The sequence below is a fragment of the Dasypus novemcinctus genome, chromosome 5, assembly GCF_030445035.2.
Source record: "Dasypus novemcinctus isolate mDasNov1 chromosome 5, mDasNov1.1.hap2, whole genome shotgun sequence".
In the NCBI taxonomy this organism is placed as follows: Eukaryota; Metazoa; Chordata; class Mammalia; order Cingulata; family Dasypodidae; genus Dasypus; species Dasypus novemcinctus.
The window spans coordinates 103,148,783-103,175,207 of NC_080677.1; the positions used below are offsets into that span (position 1 = coordinate 103,148,783).

The following is a 26,425-nucleotide window of genomic DNA, read 5'->3' on the forward strand; positions in this document are numbered from 1 at the left end:
ACAAATGAGTTTATATGGCTATGAGTCTCCAAAAAGAGCCAGGAGGTTATCAGGTTATGCACACCTGAGCAGAGTCCCAAAGACAGATAAAGTAGATACAACCCCAGGTATTGGTTCTGCTGAGGGCTACAGAGACCCACAGGTTCTATGGTCATGGCAGATGGAGTTTAGTGCTATGCCAGTTGGCCCTACTTTGGAGTTTGTTTCTGTGCGATGGAGCTGGACTCAGATGTGACCTTTGTGCACAAGTCTCTCCTGTTACTTTTACTGGAACTGTAGTTGGTGCTGGGGTTTAATGTATACCCAGGGGACCTGAATCTCTGGACCATGTGATAGCCAGACCCTGAGCCTCAACAGACTTGCAACTCCTACACTCTGGTTTATTGGACTTACCCCACTCAGCTAACATGGAGGTGTAGAAGGTCAACCACCACACCAGGGAGCCAAGAGTGCCTACAACTGAGAGCAGAATTGCATCCTGCATCCATGTGGAATCTAAGCCCCTCTTGATATAGATGTGGAGTGGACACAACCATTCCAGGGTCCACAGGATGGAGGAATAGAGTATGGATTAGAGTGAACTTACTAATATTCTATTCATGAACTATTGTGATTAGTAATTGAAGAAAATGTGGCATTGGTGTGGAGAAAGTGGCCATGGTGGCTGCTGGGGGTAGAGTGGAAGAGATGTGATGTGGGGGAATTTTCGGGGATTGGAGTTGTCCTAGGTGGTGCTGCAGGGACAGTTACCAGACATTGTATGTCCTCCCATGGCCCACTGGGTGGACTGTGGGATACTGTGGGCTATGATGTGGACCACTGACCATGAGGTGCAACGGTGCTCAGAGATGTATTCACCAGATGCAATGAATGTCTCATGATGACGGAGGAGGTTGTTGTTATGTGGGGAGGAGTGGGGGGAGGGGGTGGAAGTTATATGGGGACCTCATAGTTTTTTAATGTAACATTAAAAAAATAAAGACGAAAAAAGAAAAGTAAAAGAAAACACATCACTTGCTCCCATTGTAATCTACTTCCAATGTTACTTCAAATATTTAGGGAAGGATTTATTTGAAGCCAAAACCTTAAAAACTGTCACCCAGAATCCTGGAGTAATTATCAGTGCAGGATCTGGACAGAGATACCTGAATTCCAGTCCTGACTGTAGAACTTTACAAGTGTGTGAACTTAGTATTAGTTTATCAACCAGGCCTCAGTTTTCTTATCAGGAAAATGGGTTGTTGTGAGGTTCAAATACATGTTAAGGGCTTAGTGGAGTGCCTCATTTGTAGACAGCCCTAAATATCTGCTAATAGATATACCTGCTTTGATTCTTCAACTCACATCGTGCCTCAACTCAACATGGTATAAATAAATTAAACAGCTGATATGTGTGCTTTTATTTATTCTTAATATAGAATAAGCAGATCTATATCTCAGTCTTTAACATAGCAAATAACATACATAAATATAAATACACACACAAACATGTAGAAATATTTGTACAAAACTGAATATTCATGATTTAAAATTTGGAAAAACATTATCAGGTAAAAAGCAGACTATTATACTGAGTTAAGAGTTCATTCAATCACTAACATTCCTAAGATTGATGTGGAATGGAATAACTTCTAATATTGTGGAGAAAAACAAGAAATCAAAGTACGTAATTCAAGCCTGACAAAAATGATTTATCCTAAAATGGTCAACATCAGTCCCAAACAAAACAATTCTGCCACTTTCCCTTAAAACATTCACTCTCCTAAATACACTGTAGCTCATTTAAGCAGCCACTTCTTTAAGGAGTACTTGTTTAAACAGATCCCTCTGGAAAAAAAACAAAACAAAGCAAAACAAAGCAAAAGAATGAGCTATTTACCTTGTACTCAGTTAAAAGCCAAAAAGTTAAGGAAAAGGTATTTTCTAATCCCATATCCAAGCTAAAATCATCCACATTACCAATATAAAAATGTAGCACAACTTGGGATATGGGACGGCAGAGGTATGGTGGTTGGTAGGTGGAAAAAACATAGGAAAAGCAGCTTTAGTACAGGATACCACACTAGGTCCTCTGTAAAGACTGCAAAGAGCAAATAAATGAAAACAGAGTTCTTATTTATTTATACTCTCTTTTTCTGTAGCCCTGGAAGCTATCACGCTGGATATTTAGAGCAAAAGGACATTTTTAGCACACTCATAGGAAGTCATTAAGGTAACACAATGTCTATTTGCCAAAAAATATTCAAAAATGAAAATGTGGACAATATTTCAAAAGAAAACAAGAGAGCTAAATTGCTTATGTTTTATAGTGATCTCATACAAAATAGTAATGTTTTATAAAATTACAATATTTTACATATGCTAAGATGAAAGGCAATATTAGATAAGATCTTCTGCAACTGTGGTATCAAAAATCTGATAGCAAATTTGCTGTTCCGTTTCATTTATGACATTATATGACTTGATGAAGCATTCCAACCATGGGTAAGCATCTACAAATAAAAAAAAATGTTATTTAAGAGATAAAACTAAACATATAACTCTAAAATATGTATCTAAGCATAACAATTAGGAAGAAAAATAAACACATTTAAAAAAGTAAATAAAAATGCACTTAAAAATTTTAATATTATCCACTTTTTCAAATACACACTGAATTCATCTTACTGTTTGGTAGCTATCATGACTAATTTGAATTTTTTCTCTAACACATCTCATCCCTAACATTTATTCCTTTTTTTCTGTTTACTTATTAATGACTCCCACCCCCTGCTCTTTTCTTAATTAACTAGAAAGAAACTGAGCCTGAACTTCCAATCAGCTCAAATCCTTCCTCTTGTCTGGTTGAAACTCCTAACAGATATCATGTATTGAGCTCAGGCAATGCTGACTGCCATAGATGCCACTTCCAAACTTGATCATGACCATGGAACATCTATTGATAACTTCTAAGAAAGTTTATGCTTTCCAAAGTTCCTATCTGAAAGTCATTTAAGATAATACTCAATATTGGCAAGGCAAGAGTGAAGCAAGACGGGCACTCTCCTATATTATTGGTAGTACTGCAAAAGGTAAAATATTCTTGAAAAGCAATCAGGTAGAATAGATCAAGCTTTTTGATATGGCAGTTTTACTTCCAGAAATCTATAAAAAAGAATAATAAGATGTAAAAAATAGAATTTACGAAACTTTGTTTATACTAGTGAAAAAATTAGTAACTACTTAAATGTTCAACAAAAGGAAACTAGGTAAAAAAAACTCAGGATATTTTTAAGAAGTGATAATATAGAGATTTTAAAAATTGTTTTAACTAGGCTGAAAAAATGTGGTTACATGCTTAAATTTCAATGTCAAACAGGATCTGAATTGTTGAGGAGGTCAAACATGTCAAATTTATACCTAATGACTTTAAATACAGCTCTTATAGGACAATTTGTAGTAAGACCACAGTTGGAGATCTGCTAACTATATTTCAAAAATTTATTTAGATTGCAATTTATTTTTTTTATAAAGGACTGGTACCTAGAACATAAAAGGGATTACTAAAAATCAGTAATAAAAAGCTGAGATAAAGATAAAATGATGAGCAGATATTAGAGAAGACAGACAAATAGCCAATAAGCACATAAAAAGTGCTCAACAACATTTCATCAAGGAAATGAAAATTCCACAATGACATAGCATTTCATATCCACTAGAATGGCTAAAATAAAAAAAAGATGGCAATACCACAGTTTAGCAAAGTTGTGGTGTGGAACACCTGAATGTTCTTAACAGCCTTATTTATAATAGCCCAGCAATGGAAGCAAACCTAAATGTTCATCCACAGGAGAAGATATTAATAAACTGCAACATAATCATAAAGCAAAAATCTACTCAGCAACAGAAAGGTACAAAGTACTGATACTCAACACAATGATAAGGTATCATCTCAAAAACATTATGTGGAATGAAAGATGCCAAACAGAAAAGAATTCCTAATGTACAATTTCATACACATAGAAAGTATAAGAAGAGGCAAAAGTCGTCTATGGAGATTGAAATAAGAAACTGATTGCTTCCAGAGTATGGGAGATTGCCTGGAGAGGGGCATGAGGAAACTTTTTGGAGTGATAAAAATGTTCTACATTTGGTTTAGAGTTTTGGTTACATGGCATCATAAGACTGTCCAAACTCATAAAACTGAAGTTAACACATTTTATTATATGTGAATTGTACCTCAATTAAACATAGAAAACCTAAAAAAAAAAATCTATGCCCTTCTGCATGTACTACTTTGCTTCTTCACTGACTCACCTCAGTCTCAAAACGAAATTAATTTCTGGCTGTCCATTCGTACCTTGATTTGCTTTGGCCTTACTTTTCTTGAATTCACCCCATTTTAATCAGTCCAATTCTCCTGCATTCCTCTTGTATAAAGCATCTAATTTATCCTAACCAACCATTTTACATTCTGTCTCCTATTCCCAATCCTCACTGAGTACATTCCCTACTTCTATTTTTAGAGGTGATCTGATAGGAGACACCTTCAGGAAGTCACATTTCAACATGAGTTGCTTGGATTTGATGATCATTTTCTAGGCATTGGTGATGGAGTAGAGTCATGGCTGCTACCCTCAGGTAGTTCACACTCTAGAAGCTGGGTGAAAAACAATCTGTGTCCTTCCACGCAATAAACTCTAATTATAGTGCAGAGTGGTAGTAAGGGTAACTTCATGTTGCTATAAGGGTACCTCGTGTCTTATTTGCAAGTGTTGAAGGAATATAACATCTAATTTGGGGAATATAGCTCAGCTGTAGGTATGTACTTAGGAAGGTTTGGTGATAGTATTTTGTCAGAAATAAAGGCAGCCTGTGGCCAACCGTAACTTTAGAGATTTATATTTGAATTTGATGTCCAACATAAGAGGAGCTATCACTGGTAGTTCCATATAATGGGACCAGGGTCAAATTTGCTATACCTGGAGTTACTTCTTGAAAACTGATCGAAAATGTTTTTACTTTCAGTAGAGACAAGTGAGGGATAAGAATTACAGAAAAAGGCTAATCTACAAAAGATGTTGACAGCTTCAAGGCAGAGAGCACACCCCCCAAAAAACCACGATTTCCCCCACCTCTTCTGTCAATCTCTAGTACAGGGGTTCTTAATTATTTTTGTTCCATGGACCCCTTTGCCAGTCACATGAAAACTACGGACCTCTTACTAAGTCTACACTACACTGGGTATTATTTAATAAATGCATCAACCTGTACCAACACGTCCATACAAGAATAATGGCTTTTGAATTTAAATTCAAGCTCACGGACCCCTTGTTAAGAACACCTGCTCTAGTGTTATCTAGAAAGACAGAATTGTATATTAATTTAGTGTAATGGCTATGGATATCAGCAGACTTGGGGTGACATCTAAGCTCTCGATACGCTTCTTAAATTTCACTTTCTTAATTTACAAAATCCAATACTATTGTGAAGATCAAATGATGCCTTAAAAAAAAAAGTTTAAGAAGGTTAGAGTCTTTTTTCTTTTTTTTACAATTAACTGCATTCACTACAGTGGACAATTCAGTGTGTTTTTTGACAGATGTATATGCTCATAAACTATCACCAGTCAGAATATAGAACATATCCATCACTCCCCCAAATTTCTCTTTATCTATCCCTTCCTCACCCTGTACCTCAGGCAACCCTGACCTGCCATAATAGATTAGCTTGCATTTTCTAGCTTTTCATATAAATAAAAACCATATAGTTAATATTCTTATGTATCTGGTTTCTTTCACTTAGCATAATGATATTAAGATTTATCCTTGTTGTTATACTTCGCTCTTTTTATTGCTGACAACACCACTACGTAAACAGACCGCATTTTGCTTATCCATTCACCTGATGGACATTTGGGTTGTTTCCAATTATTAGCAGTTACTAATAAAGCTGCTATGAACATTCATATATGTCTTTGTGTGGCCATGTTTTCATGTTCCTTATGCAAATATTTAGGAATGAAATGGTTGAGCCATATGGTAGACATGTGCTTAATTTTATAAGCAATGAGTCTTCCAAAGCCATTGTACTACTTTTCATCCTAACCAGTAGTTCCAGTTGCTCTGCATTACTGTAAACATTCTGTGTTGTCAGTTTTAAAATTTTAGCTATTCTAACAGATGTGGTTAGTTTATATTTAGTTTCATTTTAGGTTTCTAATTGTTTTTATTATTATTGAGGTTGCCTAAGAACATGCTTTTCCCATTTGCATTACCTCCCTGATAATTCAGGCCTATATCACCTTTTACCTGAATTACTAAAATTGCTGGTTAGCTTTTTTTTTTCTCCCTGTTTCTGGTATGTACTTTGCATTCACCCACTTTGCAGCACCAGAATTTCATTATGGCATCCCTCTGCTTCCAAAATGTCTGTAAGAGCACTCCCAACTCAGTAAGCTAGTGTGAACAGCCCTCTGCAAACTGTTCTATATCTGCCTTTCCAAAACTTATTCTGTTCTCCGACATATTCAAATTTACTTCTTTGCTTAAAGTAAGCTCATTTTCTCAGTCTCCCAAATTTCCACAGCCATTTGCATCAGCATTTCATTTATTCTATTTACCATATCCGCAATTTACAGTTTCACTTCTTTCTCCCCTTTCAAGTCTTCCAGGATACATCTCATGTCTTCATGAAGATTCCTCTGATCATGCCTGGCTGATCTTACTAATCATTTCTTTCTCTAGACTCCTACAATCAATTATCATGCAATTTGTATGATTTTTAACGTATCATAGCCTGTTTTTCATTATATATCAATGTATATATTTAATTTATCTTATTTGTTTTATAATATTGGGGAGGTAGTATAATAATTAGAATGACACTGGGTTCTGAAATCACTAAGAATTAGATTTAAATACTCTGTTAATTATTAGGTGTGTGAGCAAGAATACGTAAATTCATCTATCTGAAACTCAATTTCTTCTGTATAAAACAGGGAATAAGGAAATCTCTATTCTGTGGGAATGTTGTGATAACTAGAGAAAATATAAGTGTCCAGCATTAGGGTTGTATATTCATAGTAAATTTCCAAAGAACAATGTCCTAATTACATCATTTTGACTTTTTCATGCACTCACTAATGTGTTTTGTTCTCAGAAAAAATAGCCAACACAAATTAAAACTGCCACAACTAAAGATTTATTAGTGAAACTGTTACAATCTGTAACACAAAACTTTGTAACTTTTTGGAATTTTTACAAAATGCAAAAATTTACTAAGAAAAAATAAATTCTAATTATATAACCTAAAAAAGTTAAATAGAGGTGCAGCGATGCCCAGAGATGTACTTACCAAATACAATGGATGTGTCATGATGATGGGTGAGAGTGTTGCTGTGGGGGGAGTGATGGGGTGGGGGCGGTGGGGTTGAATGGGACCTCATATATTTTGAATGTAATATTTTTAAAAAATGAATTAAAAAAAAAAAAAGTTAAATAGCCTAAACCTACAGCTGGTAAGATTTGTTACTAATAAAAAACTGTTAATAGAATCAAATTGTCTCAACATAATTTAGATCTGCAAACTTCAAGGTGGATAGAAATAACGGCCACAAAAAGAAAACTCAGCAGCAACGTGTGATCAATAATTATTTGACTTGAAAAAGATCTGATATATGGATCAAATGCTTATAACAAAAAAAAAAAGCCAAAGTTGATGAAGATAGTAAGAAAATAAAAACTTGTAAAATCTGAAGGTAGATAATACTGATCAATGAATTAAACTAGCTAAATGGAGTTTGTTACGGAAAATAGTTGTCTTGGCAAACTTTCATTTGTGTTAACTTAATTCCATGAAAATACACTCTTGTTGGTATAATTTCAACTAAAATGTTTACATGTACAAATGTGATCAAAACTGCCTGCCTTTTACTATATATTTCCAGAGAATTTAAAATTCTTTCATTGTAGAAATTATTTATACTTATTTTATCCATGCTATCAAAGGGCAGACCATATACTAATAACTCAGTAATTCATTTGGTTTCATATTTCAAAATTTTTATACCTTTAAAAATTCACAGATTAGATAAATACTAGGTGCTGTTTCAAGAAAACAAAATAGTAGGGTTGTCAAAATATTATTTCCTACCAATCTTTATTTCTGGAGGACAAAACATATCCATGATCATATCCATACTTTTCTGAAGGTCATCACTGGTTAGGATTTCTGATGCTGGAATCTGGAAGAATTTGTCCTTAAAAAAAAAACATGTTACTCTTTTAAAAATTCATAATACAAAAATCTTTTAATATTTTCTACTTAACTTAAATAATCTAGATGATTTCACTTTATCAAAAGTACATATTTGGGAAGCAGACTTGGCCCAGTGGTTAGGGCTTTTGTCTACCACATGGGAGGTCCGTGGTTCAAACCCTGGGCCTCCTTGACCTGTGCGGAGCTGGCCCATGCACAGTGCTGATGTGCGCAAGGAGTGCTGTGCCATGTAGGGGTGTTCCCCACATAGGGGAGCCCCACGCGCAAGGAGTGCGCCCCATAAGGAAAGCCATCCAGCGCGAAAGAAAGTGCAGCCTGCCCAAGAATGGTGCCGCCCACACAGATTCCCGTGCTGCAGCAGACAAAGAAGACGATGCAGCAAATAGACAGAGCAAACAGACAACCAGGGCAGGGGGGAAGGGGAGAGAAATAAATAAATAAATAAATATTAAAAAAAAAAGTACACATTTTATGAATTAGAGTATTAGTCTGGATTCTGCAATCTGATTTGCCACTCTATTCTACAAATAGCTTTGAGAAATAACGTAAGTTAAATTTCTTTGCTGTAATAACAATGAAGAATAAAAAACTGTGAGGCTGACTATTCTCTTTAAGTACAGGAAAAAAAAATTACTATTAAGTTAAAAAGAATAAAAGGTATAGTATGCACTTATCTGTTAAATATTTATTTCCCCTACTAGATTATAAACTTCAGTAAGGAAAGGTCTTTGCTTGATTTGCTCATTGTTGTATCCCAATCACATAGAGTGTAGTACCTGGCACATAGCACGTGCTAATTAAATATTTATTTAATAAATGAAGAGATATAACTGTAGGCAGAAGAAAAATTCTCTTCTCAATTTCACCCCATATTCTTTTCCAATAACCTCAATCTCCCTATCAAAGTAACTTTGTTCCATCTAACATGAAATGTACAGGTAAAAATAGGATAGTGAAGTGCTTCTATAGACAATACCTAGAAGTATGGTCATACCTATGCCTTATGGCTCCTGGAGTAGAACTTCTGCATGTAGAATGACTCTCTCCTTAAATCCCTATTCGCCAAACTTTCAAAATTATTCAGATTTTAAGATTTACAATGTGAAATCAAAAGAGAGATAAAAATACAGACAACTTAAGACTTACTCCATCTTATTTTATTTTTTCTTCAGAGTTGCCTTAAATCCTTTTAGGAATAAGATAGGTATGAAATAAATGTATGAAAATTCAGAAAATATTAATTTTTACTTAAAAATATCTTTACTATCTCTGTTACTTACAGAATCCATGAGAAAAGCTTCAAGAACTCCTGTTCCATCATCAAGAGTAAATGTCATAACAAACACATATTGGAGAGGTACAATGCCCAGTACTAGTAAAGGAGAAAAAGAGCAAATCATAGGAGTCTGTTGTAAATTAAAAATTCTTTCATGATAGTATCTGTTTTATTTATTAAAATAAATCAAGAGATAAAAGAAAAAGTATACATAGGACTTGCTGTTTCATTTTTTGTCAGTGACAATCTTACAATATTACAAGTGATTCCATTCTTTTTTGATTAATATTAACATTAAAAACCTTTAAAATGAGTTGATACCGCAATAAAAGCAGATTCATGAAATGGACTTCATTGCATGTTGGCCTTATGAAAGACATAATTAAAGTAACAAAATGTCTAAAAATATCATGCAGTTCAATATTTATGATTTTACATGTTTACCCCTTTATATTATATAATATAAATCCCTTTATATTCCCTTTATAATCCCAATATAAATCCCTTTATATTGTAAGTACAGGGATCAGTTATTATTATATAAAATATATGATTTGGTGGAATGGACAAAAATCTCAGAATCTGGGACTTCACAATTTGGAAAGAGTAGGAATAAAGAGGAAATCAAAGAGATCCTAAATTGCATGAAAATTCAGAGATTGAGATGACCATCTTACTTTTCTTGGAAAGGGAAGACAACAAATATGTGTACACAAAGAGATATTACCTTCCAATCATAGAATTCATATTTAAACTGTGGAACCAATTAAGTGGCAAGTAAGAATGAATTAGGCATATGAATATGATGGATTGAAAATACAGAAGAAAAGAGTTTTAGGATTCAAAAAGGTCTCAGTAAGTTAAAATTGTGACATAGAATCAAGCAAGTTGAATAACAACACTACCATGAGAGACCAACTAACCAAAATATGGATAAAAGGGAGAAATGGAAAGGACAAGTGAGTTTTTATGGTTATGAGTCTCCAAAAAAGAGTCAGGAGGTCATCAGAGGGGTGATGCTTATGCGTGCCTCAGCAGGGTACCAGAGATAGCCAAGGTAGATGGAAACCCAGGTGCTGGTTCTCCTGAGGGCTACAGAGACCCACAGGTTCTATGGTCATGGCAGATGGCTCTGGATTTCAGGGACATGTCAGCTGGCTCCACTTTGGAGTTTGTGTTCCTGAGTGTGATGGAGTTGGACTTAGGTATGACCTTTCTAAACATTCCTCTTCTGTTACTTTTACTGGACTTGTGGTTGGCGTTTGGGTTGGTCTATACTCAGGGGACTGGAATCTACAGACTGTCCATGTCACAGCCAGGCCCTGGGTCTCAGCAGACTTGTGATTCCTACCCTCTGGTTTCTTGGTTACCCTGGCCAGGTGACAGGGATGTGAAGAGTGTCAACCACCACACCAGGGAGCCAAGAGTGCCTACAGCTGCCAGCAGGAAAATTACACCCATCGTCCACGTGGAATCTAAGCCCCCTCTTGATGTAGAGGGGGACTGGACATAACCATCCTGGGGTCCAGAAGATGGAGGAACAGAGTATGGATCAGAGTGGACTTACTGGCGTTCTGCTGGGGAACTATTGTGATTTAGTAAGGGAAGAAATTGTAGTAGTGATGTAGAGAGGGTGGCCATGGTGGCTGCTGATGGTAGGGAGACGGAAGAAGAGATATGGTATGGGGCATTTTCGGGATTTGGAGTTGTCCTGGGTGGTGCTGCAGGGACAGATTCTGGATGTTGTGTGTGCTGCCACGGCCCACTCGGTGGACTGGGGGAGAGAATGGACTACAATGTGGACCACTGTCCATGTGGTGCAGTGAAGCTCCAGAATGTATTCGCCAGGTGCAGTGGATGTACCGCAATGATGGAAGAGGTTGTTAATGTGGGATGGTGGTGTGAGTGGGGTAGGGGTATATGAGGACCTCGTATTTTTTTAATGTAACATTTAAAAGAAAGTAAAGAAGAAGAAAAAAAAGAGGGGGAAACGGACTTGGCCCAGTGGTTAGGGCGTCCGTCTACCACATGGGAGGTCCGTGGTTCAAACCCCGGGCCTCCTTGACCCATGTGGAGCTGGCCCATGCGCAGTGCTGATGCGCGCAAGGAGTGCTGTGCCACGCAGGGGTGTCCGCCGCGTAGGGGAGCCCCACGCGCAAGGAGTGCGCCCCGTAAGGAGAGCTGCCCAGCGCGAAGGAAAGTGCAGCCTGCCCAGGAATGGTGCCACCCACACTTCCCGTGCCGCTGACGACAACAGAAGCGGACCAAGAAACAAGACGCAGCAAATAGACACAGAGAACAGACAACCAGACAACTGGGGGAGGGGGGGAATTAAGTAAATAAATAAATCTTTTTAAAAAAAAGAATAGGATGGTGAGACCAAGCTTGACAGCAAGAAATTCAAGTAACCCAGAATTTCACTGGACCACCAACAAAATACAGTTGTGTCATATAGCTGGGTTAAGATTGAGAAGGAGGGTGAGAGGGAGGGAGGAAGCAAGCAAAGGGTATACAAATAAATATCTATGCACTGAAATTTCATTCTTGTAAAGGATGTTCAATTTTAGAGAAATAATGGTTCTCACTATATTGTGAATTGCCCAAACTACAACTGAAGTCTTATGTACAACTTTAAATATCAAGCTTTGAGAAGAGCATTGACAAAGTGGGATATTTACTGAGGAGGAAAAACAAAACAGTAAGGAGCGCGAGAAACTGCCAAAGGAAGATGGAGTGTATGTCTACAGAAATACTCAGTGAAGGCTTGAGAGATATTTAAATACACAAAGTCTACTTTACAGAAAAGGGAATAAATGTTCTAGTAGATAGAACTTGGACTATGTTAGAGTTATAGGTAGGTAAATTATGCTTCATTATTTAAAACTGCCCCTAAGGGGACATACTTCCTTGCAATGTACTGAGTACCCTGTCCCTGGAAGTGTTTTAAGCAAAGACAATGACCATAGTTAAGAATGTGATACAAAAATATTCTTGTTTCAGCTAAAGTCTACTATTGGGTGAGTTGTAATTGCTCCCTCTAAAGCCCTTTTCAATCCTAAGATATGAGAACTGAAGGGATTTTTCAGAACCTGTATTTATGATTAATGAATAGTAAAATATGTAATATTAAAAATAACTTACAGAAAATTGAAAGTGAGTTTGCAGATATTCTAAATATTTACCTCTATACTTTTATTACAATCCTGTGAGTGGTTTTGCTTAAGAAAAGTAAACTTTAGTTCAGCCTTTGCTCTGGTTTTAGAATATCCAAATACTGAAATATAAAACAGTGAGATGACATTCCAGTAAGACATTAAAAATTGTAGGATATGGATAGTTTGCTAACCTTCTGCCACAGAAGAAGGAATCCAAGATGTTTTATCAACGAGGGAATTTAGATTTTGAATTGGCTTCAAACTAGAACACTGCTTACATCTGAAATTAAGAAAAAAAATTTAAATATTTTAAAATAATTATAGCTCATTTCGTTATAACTTATTTTTGCTACCCAAGCATGTACTTTATAAAAAGTTATTAAATACAAGAGTATTGCACCTCTTATATTAAAATGCTATTTCAAAGACTTATTTAAAAATCTTATATAGAAACAATAAAAAAGGTAATATGATTCAGAATAAACAACACTATGAGAAGAGACTAGATTCCAGGTCCAGATTATGTTACTTAATCAATTTGGCTCTTAATTTCCTTACTTAATAGAATGGAAAAGTTGAAAGTGATAATCTCTAAGGAATTCTTCATTTTATGCCTCTATGAGCAATATGTAATAGCAGGTCTTAATTAACTATAGCCAAGAGGAGAAAATTATTTAGACTAAAACAGTCAGTCTTTTGGGTTTTTTAAATTTTTAGTAAGCATATAGTCAGGTTAATAGTTTCTGATGACCAAAAGTATAGCTACCTTTTGTAATAGGAATAAATCTAAAACTACACAACGCAATATACAAAAATAGAGTTTAGTATAGGTATTGGGCTTTACTTAGATACAAACACAGTTCAACTATAAGCAATTTATTTTTTACTTGAGTATACAAGCATCATCATAATGTTTATGAGCTGTTGATAAAAATATACTTAAAAAAATAAACTTGAATACAAATATTAAAATCAAATTCAAAAGGTCCATGAAGACTCTTTCATTTGCACTGTGGGAAAAACACAGAGTAACTACATTAAATTTCATCCTCTTCCACCCTGTAAATACACACCCCTCTTTTTTGAAGGGAACAAAAAAAAAAAGACTAACTGAAGAAATATTATTGCCTAGAAAAATTTTTTAAAAACAGCTAAGGTAAAATATGTGTTATTATCAGCAGTAGCCACAACAGCAAAAAGATTAGCAGGAGTAAATGCAATTATTAAAAAAAAAAAAAAATTCCTCAATGATTTACAAGCATTATTTTGTTTAATCCTTGCAACAACCAGGTGGAATAGGTTTTATTATTATTCTTATTCTCATTTTAAAATTTAAGTAGCTGAAACAAGCAAAATTAGCTAAACTTACTAAGTTACTATAACTAATAAGGAACAGAGCCAAGATTTGAACTTAGGTCCACCTAACAACTAAAGTTTACTTTTTAAGCCAAAGTCTCAAATTATTATTCAAAAGAGAAATATACTTAACACTTAAAAATTTTTGTTTCTCAAATGATGAACTGCCAAGGGGGAGGACTAAGTATCCCCTAGATTAGACTGTGAAAATGTTAAATAATTTCTAAATTACAAAACACCAATAAGAAAATCCAATTAACTATATAGAGTTACATTAAAAATCTTTTTTCTTGACTTTAAAATATACTTTATTGAATTGCACAAAATTTCTATATTCTATCTATTTATCTATCTATCTAGACAATCTAGGGTGTACTCACATACCTACACACATTTCCAGGGGAGAGAGAAAACATATAAAAGTACAAGTGAGAAAATAAAAATTACCAGTTAAGCCATCACAGAATAACCCTTTAACAATGTAACTTCAATGTACATTTGTTTTTGCAGTTGTTTTAAACTATTAGGAGCATACTGTATATATTATTTGATATTCTGCACTGCACACAAATTGCTAGCATTTTCCATATTATTAATAAAATTTAAAACAGTTTTAAATGTAAGTAATTCTATATGGGTGTATAATATTTTATTTAATCATTTCTCAATTGTTAGACAAGTTCTTTTCAATTTTCCTCTATTATAAACAGCACTGTGCACTAGACAGAATTCTAAAGATGGCTCCTCCAATATTCTCACCCCAGATATTCAGTCAAACACTTATTGTGAAGGGATTCTGCAGATGTAACTGAAGTACTAATAGCTGACTTTTAAGACAGAGTGGTATCTGGGTGAGCCTGACTCAATCAGGTGAATTCTATAAAGCAGAGTTTTCTCCAGCTGCTGCGAGGAAAGGAAGACAGAGATTTGCAGTATAAGGGGGATTCAGTGTGCACTGCTGGCTCTGAGTATGGAGGTTACCATGTAACAAGGAACACAGGTGGCTTTTAGGAGCTGAGAGGAGTCCCTGGCTGTCAAACAGCAAGGAAAGAGGACTTTAGTTCTACTTGTGCCAAGAACTGAATTCTGCCCGTAAAGGGAATGGGCTTGGAAGTATATTCTTCCCTTTGAGCCTCCATATAAAAGTCAAGCCTGGCCAATACCTTAATTTCAGTTTTATAAGGCCAAAGCAAACAAGCCAGCTAAGCCTGCCCCCGATTTCAAATCCACAGAATTGCGAACTAAAAATGGATGTTGTTGGTAAGACATTGATATTTGGTAATTTGTTACACAGCAACAGAAAACTACCTGGAGGTGATGTGCTGCTTTAATAAATACCTAAAAATGTGGAAACAGTTCTGGAATCAGTTAGTGAGTGGAGGCAGGAAGAATTTTGGGGAAGGAGGAGAGAAAAAGCCTAGATTACCTTGAACAGAATGGACTGCCAGACTCTTAATAGAAATACGGATGATGAAAATGTTGCTGCTGAGGGGCTTAGAAGTAAGTGAGGAATGAGTTACTGGAAACTGTAGGAAAGGGATTCCTTGTTATGTAATGGCAGAATGCATAGAGAAATTGTGTCCTACAGTTATACAGAAAGCAGAGCTTGTACATAATGAACCTTGACTTCCAAGCGAAGTGTTGAAGGTACAGCCCGAATTGGGTAGCCTTGATTCATCTTGCTGCTTACAGTAAATGAGAGAGGAGAGAGAGAATTTGAGGGAAAAACTGTTGTTTTTTTTTAACAAAAAGGGAATAAGGACCCGATAAGAGAACCCTGAAGGAAAAAAAAAAAGGTAGATTACGTAAACTCACAGAGAAGTTTGGAAATATGGGAAACACAATGACATGTTCCAACACAGGAATGACAGGAGTTTCAGAAGCAAATGTAGAAAAACAAATGATGGCTGAAAATTAAGATAATTAAGGAAAATTAAGGATCAATAAAAGCTCATTGACTGCAGAGCAAGATATTTTCAGTAAAAGAAATAAATTTCAAGACCCATCATAAAGAAACTGCAGAACACTGAAGGAAAAAAAACTTTCAAGGCAAAAGAAAAAAAAATAGATTATAAACAAAGGATGAAACAACAATAAAATTGACAAAAGACTTCTTTTCAGTGACAATATAGCAAAGAAAATAATAGATGAATATCTTCAAAAGTACTGCTGCTAGAAAACAGCTATGAACTTAGAATTCCATATCCAACTAAATTATGAAAGGAATTAAATTGCTATTAAATAATATACTTTAGCATGAATACTAAACCAAGAAGGAAAAAGTAGGATGCATAAATCAATGATGAATAAAGTGATAAGCAAGTTGAAAAAGTAAATAAGCATTGACTGAAAAACAAGAGAAATAATAATGGCAGCTTTTGGGTCAGTTTAAAAACCCTGTAATCCAAAATAGTAGACAATAATAACAAAGAAAATGAGAGGGAAGTCAGTCATAGAGGAGCATTCTAAGGTCATTCACTCTATAGTACAATAGGAGAGTTCCAAACTGATTAGCTTTAGATATTGTTGAAGTAAACAAATTAAAAATTAAGGGTAACACAAATTGATATACCGATTCAATTCAATCCCAATAAAAATTCCACCAGCATTTTTTAAACAAACGGAAAACACAATTATCAAATTTATTTGGAGGGGTAGGGGCCCCAAATAGCCAGAAACATCTTAACGAGGAAAGGTGAAGTGGGAGGACTCTCACTTCTAGACTTTAAATCATATCACCTAGCCACACAGGCAAAAATAGCACAGTATTGGCATAAACATAGACACATAGGCCGATGGAAGTGAACTGATGGTTCAGAAAACTGACCCTCACACCTATGGTCAAGTGATTTTTGATAAGCCTGTCAAACCCACCCAGCTCAGGCAGAACAGCCCAGTCAACAAATCGTGTTTGGAGAACTGGATTACCCACAGCCAAAAGAAAATAAGAGGAACCCTATCTCACACCTTATACAAAAATTAACTCAAAATGGATTAAAGACCTAAATATAAAAGCAAGAAGCACGAAACTCCTAAAAGAAAATGTAGGATAACATCTACAAGATCTGGTGGTAGGTGGTGGGATTCTTTAACTTTACACCAAAAAGCACTAGCCATGAAAGAGAATATGGATAAATGGGGCCTACTCAAAACCACTTTTGTGATTGAAAGGACTTCATCAAGAAGGTGAAAAGGCAGCCCAATTAATGGGAGAAAATATTTGGAAATCACACATCCAATAACGTTTGATTTCCATTCTATATAAAGTGACCATATAACTCAACAATAAAAGAGCAAGCAATCCAATTAAAGGTTGGCAAAAGGTTGATTTAAATAGACATTTTTCCAAAGAGGAAGTAAAATGGCCAAAAAAGACATGAAAAAATGTTCTACATCACTAGCTATAAAGAAATGCAAATCACAACGACAATGAGATATCATCTCATACTGCACAGAATAGTTATTATTAAAAAAACAGAAAACAATAAGTGTTGGAGAGGATGTAGAGAAATAGAAACACGCCTTCATTGTTGGTAGGACTGTAAAATGGTGCAGCCTCTGTGGAAGACAGTTTGGTGGTTCCTCAGAAAGCTAAATATAGAACTGCTGTAAGATCCAGCAATTTTTCTATTAGGAATATATCCAGAAGAACTGAAAACTGTGACATGAACAGACATCTGCACACCAATTTTCACAGCGGCATTATTCACAATTGCAAAAAGATGGAAACAACCCAAATGTCCATCAACCAATGAATGGAAAAACAAACTGTGGTATATACATATGATGGAATACTATGCTGCAGTAAGAAAAAATGAAATTGGGACACATATGATAACATCAGTGAATCTAAGTGAAGGAAGCCAGACACAAAAGGACAGATATTACATGGTCTTATTGATATGAACTGTCAACACTTTCAGACTTCTAGACCCCAGGACTGTGAAATAATAAATTTCTATTGTTTTCAGCAACTCAGTTTGTGCTACTTTGCTATGGCAGTCCTAGACAACTAAGGTAGATAAGACAACTAAGACAGATACTAAAATATAATGACAAAGAAATATAATAAGATACCAAGCAATTACCAACTATTAGTAAAACAAAGTGGGCAGAGTAATATAAATATTAAATAAAATAAACCTTTAGAAAGAAAATCATGATTGGAGTTAATATGGGTAATAAGTGTAGACATAACTATTAATTCACCAGAAGATATAACAATACTGAATCTGACTGAAACAACAGAGAAAAGCAAATGTTGACAGAATACAATGTGACAAATCTATAGTCACAGTACAGTAGACATTTGGCACTGCTCTCTAAAGAAAATGATTAAGTATAGACAATGTTACAAAGGAACAGTTTTAAATATATCAACAAGCTTGATCTAGTGGACATATGAAAATTCTAAATCCAACTATTAGAGAATACATATTCTTTTTAAACACTTGCAGTACATACAAAATCTGTACAAATGTACTTTAGGATAAAGCAGTACTGAACACATTGGGTAATGGATAATGGCTAGAAGAATTGTGAAATGCTTGTTAGAAAAGGCCTGCATTATTTTGAAGAGAATGCTGGTAAAAATATGGATGCTAAAGCTACTTCCAATGAGTCCTTAGACAAAACAAAACAAAACAAAAAAAAACCCGGAATATGTTATTAAAAACTAAAGGATAGGCAATCCTTGTTTTAAAGTGACAGTGAACTTGGCAAACTGAAATCTGATGTCAGATGGAAGACAGAACATGAGTAATGAACTTGGATGCTTTGCTGAGGAGATTTCTAAGCTAAGTATGGAAACTGCAGCCTGGTTTCCTCCTTGCAGCATATAGTAAAATACAAGAGGAAAAGGGTAAGCTGAGAACTGAACTCCTGAGTAAAAAGAAACCAGAAACTGATGGTATAGAAAATTCCGAAATTCTAGAAAGCAAGTCCCTAGAGATTAGTACTCCATGTGAGGCTTTAACTGAACATGGATCCAGTCAGCCATTACATTGCAAGCCAGGACTGGAGATGCTATTGTCTGATGGTTTGAGCCTGTGAACTACATGCAAGGCTGACAAGTTTTTAAAAAAAATTTGTACAAGCAGAATTCAGACAGAGAAAGGGAGAGAGAAACAAGAAGCAAAAAGCTGTAACAGAACCCAGAAGAGAAGGAAGAGACAGGAGATGCCACTATGTGCCTTGCTATGTCCCAGTGGAGCCAAGGATCACCAGCAGCTAGATCCCAAATACCATAACTGTAAGGGAATAAATTCCCATTTTCTAACTTGACCCATTTTATGGTATTTGCTTCAGCAGTCTTGGAAACTAACACACTAAAATATAAAACAAGAATAGTACCTAAAATGCATGTGTGAAAATATATATACATCTAAATAATTAATGGGTCAAAAATCATAATGCGAATTATGAAACATTCAGAAATGAGTAGCAGAAAAACAATATATCAAAATTTGGATAAAACCATATAAAAATTTTAAAATTATAATATAACAACGAGGTAAGTGAAATAAGCATTCAATATAAAAAGTTTAAAATGGAAAAACAAAGGAAGCCTAAATAAAGTAAAGGAAGAAAATAGAGATAAGAATAACATAAAACAAGAGAAAGCATCTACAAAAACAAAAGCCAATTGTGTTGGCAATAAAGGTCAAGAAAAAAAATGAAGGCATAAACAAACAAAACAGACTTTTAAGTGGTGGTTTAAAAATCATCAGAGGGAAGCAGATTTGGCCCAGTGGTTAGGGCATCCATCTACCACATGGGAGGTCCGCGGTGCAAACCCTGGGCCTCCCTGACCTGTGTGGAGCTGGCCCACGTGCAGTGCTGATGCGCGCAAGGAGTACTGTGCCACGCAGGGGTGTCTCCGCGTAGGGGAGCCCCAAGCACAAAGGAGTGCACCCCGTAAGGAGAGCTGCCCAGCGTGAAAGAAAGTTCAGCCTGCCCAGGAATGATGCCCACACACGGAGAGCTGACATAACAACAAGATGACGCAACAAAGAGAAACACAGATTCCTATGCCGCTGACAACAACAGAAGCAGAAAAAGAAGAACATGCAGCAAATAGACACAGAGAACAGACAACAGGGGAAGGGGAGAGAAAAAAATAAATAAAAATCATCAGAGAATATTATGAACTACATGTTAGTAAGTTTAAATTGAAAAAATAAATACTTTTCCAGAAAAATTTCAATAATAAAACAGATGAAGGGGAAGCAGACTTGGCCCAGTGGTTAGGGCATCCGTCTACCACATGGGAGGTCCGCGGTTCAAACCCCGGGCCTCCTTGACCCGTGTGGAGCTGGCCCATGCGCAGTGCTGATGAGCACAAGGAGTGCCCTGCCATGCATGGGGGGGTGGGGGGAGGGGAGAGAAATAAATAATAAATACATCTTTTAAAAAAAAACAGAAGAAGAAGAAAGAAAACCTTAAAAGATGAATAATCATTAATGAAACTAAACCACCCAGACAACTTAAGAAAAGTTACATAAAAACCTTTAAGGTTTTGGTAAATAAGACTAGATTAATATTTTTAGAATCAGTAAAACAAAAGAAACTTAAAGTTGAAAATGCACAGGCTAGACCAGAATTTTCTTGAAATGCATATAACTGACTAAAGATTAATATTTATAATATGGAAAGAATCCTTATAATTAGTTAACAGACATATAACTAAGAACCAAAAAAAAAAAGAGTCCCGCAACCCAACAGAAAAACAGGCAAAGCATGTGAACATGGAATTCATATACTAGAAAACTCAAATAGCCAGATAAACATGAGGGTTGTTCAAGTACACTAGGAATCTATGGTGCAAACAAAAACACAATGGATTCCATTGCCTAACAAAATTTAAAGTTAGGTTGAGTGGAGAACATTTGGGGAAACTGAAAATTTTATATACTACTGGTGGGACCATAAATTATTATAGCCATTAAAAGAAAACTTTAGCAATATCTTATAAAGTAGAAAACAATGCACATTTTATGATCCAGTAATGGCAATTCTAGGTCAACACCTTGAAATAGTAACTTTTAAATCTTTTTGGCAAGGACTCACAGGAAGAAATTCACTTTATATCATGTGCTGGTATATAAAAATTCTCACAAGTAAAACAAAACTTTAGGACAAAACACATCTCTATTATTTAAAATGTCCTCTATTATTCACCCTGTCTCACTGTATTTCATACACCATACCATAACAAACCATACCATACCATACCACACACCACACCACACCACACCACACCACACCACACCACACCACACCACACCACACCACACCAATACCACGTCATACCACACCACATCATACCATACCATATCATTAAAAAAAAAAGCTGGTCCCAATCCACTAAAATGGTATTATGACAAAGGAGATATATGAGAAAACATATCTTTTTTTAGCATTGTCTGTAAATGAAACAAATGGAAATAATGTATAACCATTAATTGGAAAATACAATAAGTTATGACATATTCATAAAATTTAAATAATCCAGAGATTGCAAAATGAATAAACTAAATCTACATGCAATGCATCAATGGGGATAAACACATTTTTTTTCACATTCAGTAAAAAAAAAAAAAACAAGGGGCAAAAGGATAGTATAGTATGGAATCATTTACATAAATTTTAAAAACAAAATAATATGCTATACTGCTTGTGGAGTCACATATATAACACTAAAAACAAACGTTGGGATTGAGATGGGAAGATGTCTCTAATTGTACAATTTTATTTAATTATAAAGATTTGAAAAAATATCTTAAAATGCTAACATTTATCAAATCTAACTGGTTTATACATAACTGTTTTATCATTTTTGATGTTTTTCTGTAAGTTAAAATTATTTCATACTTTAAAGAAAAAATCAATAAAAATATGTGCTGACTTCTGTTGATGACATTCAAATTAATGGAAATCTAAAAGTATGTTTTTTGCTTTTTTTTACACTTTTTAAAATTAAAGTTAATAGATCACAAAGAACATTACATTAAAAAACATAAAAAACATAAGAAGTTCCCATATACCCCATTCCCCACCCCATCATTTTTTTAATGGTTTTTTTTGAGGATATATACATCACAAAAAAAATGTTACATTAAAAAATATGAGTTTTCCGTATATCCCCCCACCCCCACCCCACTCCTCCCACACCAACAACCTCCTCCATCATTGTGGCACACTCATTGTACTTGGTGAACACATTTTGGAGCACTGCTGCACCACATGGATAATAGTTTACCCTGTAGTTTATACTCTCTCCCAGTACATTCAGTGGGTATGGCAGGATATATAAAGTCCAGTATCTGATCCTGCAATATCATTTAGGACAACTCAAAGTCCCAAAAATGCCCCCACATCACGTATCTTAATATATGGAGTATGAGCAAATTTTAGTCTCAGCTTGATGCTGAAACTGGTGAAGAAATTGAAAGTCTTAAGAAAACTTTTTTAGATTTTTAGTAAATGAAGAGTTATATTCCAGGGCTCATAACTAATATTTTCTTTCAGTGTTCTGGACTGGCCAAGGTTACTGATACTAAGAAGGCAAGATGGAGACCATTTAAAAAAATGTTTATTAAACAAAACTTAACAAAACAGAATGTTATGGGTTTTTAGTTTTAAAATAATTGGTGGTTAAACCTTGTTGAAGTTGACTTTGAGGTCATGAGTCCAATGAGAGAAATAATTACAGACATCAGATATAGCAGAGTAAAAATAGCTTGACCTTGGTGATTTAACCCAGTGGCCTACTAGTTTCACTTTATGACTAAGTCTTTATGATGTTTTGTATATGGAACAAACAGAACCATGGCAAGTTCTGCATAGCTACCAATGACTTCAGCGATTACAATCAGAGAGAGATCAATATTGCAGTATATAATTTTTCAACTGACTTCAAGATTTACACATTCTTAACAATGAGTAACAACTACTACAGATTTGGGGGTAGAAAAAGGAGAGGGATGATATGACAAGACGTATCCTATAACCCAAGGTTTCTGAAAGCAGAGCATTTCTGCTTGATGATTACTGCATCAAGCAGTAGAGACTGTCTCCACCCCCCCTCCTTCTGAACTTAGAAATTTCTTTCTTGTCCCTAATATATTTTGAAATCTTTTAATTCCTCAATGGCAATAAATCTGTTACTAGGTATTATAGGATTTATGGCATTCAATCACTTTACTCTTACTAGTTATGCAGCTCTGAACCTTTCTCTGTGACTAGTACTGAAATTCTTGTGAAAGAAGATAAATGAGTACTAGCCATTGACGGAGAAACAAAATGTTGGTAGCCTTACATTTAGCACATTATATAGGTACTCAATAAATAAATAAATAAGCTAATAAAAAAGAATAGATACATACCAGAACACCATTACAACCTATAAGTTGGTACTCAATAAGTATCTGTTGAATATAAAGTAACTAGTGGGATAAATAATAAAATAAATAATAAAACTAAAAGTTATTCTTAAACAGTTTCTAACTCAAAAAATTCCCAGAGTTGAAAACATACCCATAGTGGTGTATTTTTCTTTGTATAAGGAATGGTGCTGAAAGGTTGAGGAGTTCCAGGTCTTCGGCACCAGATCTCACAGGAATTACACTATGAAACTTGTTTGAGAGATTGCAGATTTCACTGAGTGTACCTCCTGTTAAAAGAGAATAAATAAACCCTTCACACGTAAGAATACAATGTCGGCAAAACGGGATACCTATTGAGTAACACATGAGCTTTCGTAAAAGACCTAAGGGATTGACAGAAAAAGACAATGAAAATAATGAACTTAAGAGATTCAATACATTATTCTGAAAAATAGTAACTTGAAAACTTAAGGTCCTACATGTGGATTATAGACACCACTGTACAAAAATGCTGAGATATGAGTAAAATATAAGGCTTGTAAAGTTTTAAGGATCTTGTAAAATATATACAAATAGCTCCCTATACCAATCACATTTTGGTTCAAATAACTAAAATAGAATAAAGTTGAGAGCTGAAATCTGACAGGATTCTCACTATTAAATATGCAACCTACTATTAATATCTAGGCAGATTTAGACTTGAATTCTGATATAAACTAAACTTTAAAGTCAACATTGAGTTTAAATATAGCTGCAAAGAATCATCCATGGAATATGAATTTGTGTACAGTGTTTGACGATTATTTCTGGTAAAATCATCACACTTCCTCTACTTCTATGACAGAGTAAGCATCAAAACCATCACTTTGGCTGCCCAAGAGTACAACGGGTGACCATTCCCTAGCTACTGTCTCTTAAGAGCTCCTTCCCCAAATATACCATTTCAGAGGTCTAGAGGGCATCCAGTTTGGCCATCTGCACTCGTCTTCCTGACAATGGCTTTGCCACATGAGGTGGATGACTACTTTGGGGGAAGTTACTCAAACTTGTTTTTGTTTTGTTTTTTTTCTTTTTTTTAGGAGTACCAAGGATTGAACCCAGGGCTTTGCACATGAGAAGCAGATGCTCAACCACTGAGCTACACTAGCTCTGCTACTTAAACATTTGATGTGATAGTTTCCTCATTTGTAAGGCTGGGAATAACAATTATACTATACTATAAGGTTGTCATAATAATTAAATGAGTTAATATTTATAAAGCACTAAAGCCATGTATGCCTATTATTATTGTTATTAATATTTTTATTTATTCATTGTGGTCCTCTCAAAAACATAAATTTTGTGAGAGGAGAGGAAGTACTTTTCTCTTGTTTGCTGAAATACTACTTGGGCCTACCTAAATAAGTCTCCTGACATACAGAGGGCATTCAATAAACATGCTAAATAAATAAGTGTGAATAAAAACATTTAGAATTGTATTTGTATAGAGCAGAGATACAAAGGATTTTGAGAAATAATTTTTATATGTAGAGTCATCTTAAATAAATTAATTTTTTTTTTGGAGACAGAAAGATCAAGGTTTGAATTTTTTCTTGCTTTTAGTAGGTTTTAACCTTGGGCTATTTACCATTTTCTCTTGGGCTATTTACCATTTTCTCTGGATCTCAGTATCCTCATCTGTATAAAAGTAGATAATATAATATCTAGCTTACAGAATAACTGTAAGAGAGAATTAAAGATGAAATATTAAACTATGTAGTAAAGTGCCTGACAACGCCTAAATCTTCTAAAACGATTATGTATTACTTTTACAAAGACAAAAATGTCAGCAATACAAATGACCATAACCCATGATAAAAAAGGTTAAGTTTCATTTATAAAAGAAAACCAAATGTTTTTCTAATGCAAATTAAATTCTTATGGATGATTATGAAAGAAAAATAAAATCTCAAGAAAAAAATGAAACTCTAAAATTTGGCAATGAAAAAATAAATATATATAGAATATATATTAGATAAATACCAAATAAAAACTAGACACATATGGAAAGGAAATGCAGAAATAAACCTGCTTCAAATTTTCATTCTTCCAAATAAAAAAAGTCAAATTATCTTTACTTGTTTCAATGGTCCATCCCTTGATTTAGATATTAATATGTGGCTTTCATCCTACTTTTTTGAAACAACACTGACATCCAGAGGCCAAGTTAATAGCAACTGTACACAAACAAGTAGTCTCCTTACTATTACTTAACTCAATAATAATCAGCTTTGATTTATGTTTACATGCAGGAAGCCAACAAAATGGATATATACAAACACAAGCTTAATGTGTAATTGAAAAATGTATTAATTCAAATAGATTTATATATATGTATTTGAATCTTGTTATATAAAATGCACTCAATTTTATGAAATTTAAATTTACAAAATTTTAACTTTATATACACTGTTGCACATAAAATATATTTAACAGTAACAGAAAGATATGCAAAATCAGTATTCTAATAAAATGTAACAAATACCTTCTATCAAAATTAGACAATTATTTGACAGTGGAAGAATACCATTATTTTTCACAAAATGAACAGCTACTTTTCGTTCTCCTTGATCTTTAGTGGTCCACATTTCTGAATCATATAATGACGTATTTTGTAGTTTGGTATCTGGGGTTCTAGTTGCACCATCTCGCAAAATGGTATCTAAATCGCCTTCATGTGGAACATCCTGCCTATAGTCATTGACAATGCAATAACAGAAAATAAATTTGGGATAAGTTTAGAAATGATTTAATAAATTACCTATTTATAAAAATATATTTAATATGCTGATGAGCCAGCTTCTTTCCTCTTAAAATTACGGAGACAGTTGATTTTGTCAGTCATCTGAAGTAACTATTCAACTGGTAAGTATCGCTGTTTCATGAGGTAACATCTCTTAACTTCAAAAGAAGTGATAATAAAGGGTGGTTTTCTTTTGCAAAGCTATATGATT

At 34.7% G+C, this 26,425-nt stretch overlaps 1 protein-coding gene across 6 annotated transcripts in view; it reads right to left on the reverse strand.

Moving 5' to 3' along the window:
* Positions 1-1,376: 1,376 nt before the first annotated feature.
* The window catches only part of POT1 (protection of telomeres 1), a 105,644-nt gene continuing 80,595 nt past the window's right edge, over positions 1,377-26,425 (reverse strand). For 3 of the 6 annotated variants that reach the window (XM_004478252.4, XM_058297314.2, XM_058297312.1), the window contains 6 exons: positions 25,957-26,162; positions 23,584-23,719; positions 12,882-12,970; positions 9,540-9,631; positions 8,134-8,239; positions 1,377-2,492 (listed from right to left, as the gene is read on the reverse strand). In XM_004478252.4, coding sequence (XP_004478309.1) covers positions 2,380-2,492; positions 8,134-8,239; positions 9,540-9,631; positions 12,882-12,970; positions 23,584-23,719; positions 25,957-26,162 — 742 coding nt within the window. In that variant the 3' untranslated portion in view covers positions 1,377-2,379. The remainder of the gene's footprint in view (positions 2,493-8,133; positions 8,240-9,539; positions 9,632-12,881; positions 12,971-23,583; positions 23,720-25,956; positions 26,163-26,425) is intronic. The other 3 variants (XM_058297318.1, XM_058297317.2, XM_058297313.1) reach the window with 1 other exon arrangement.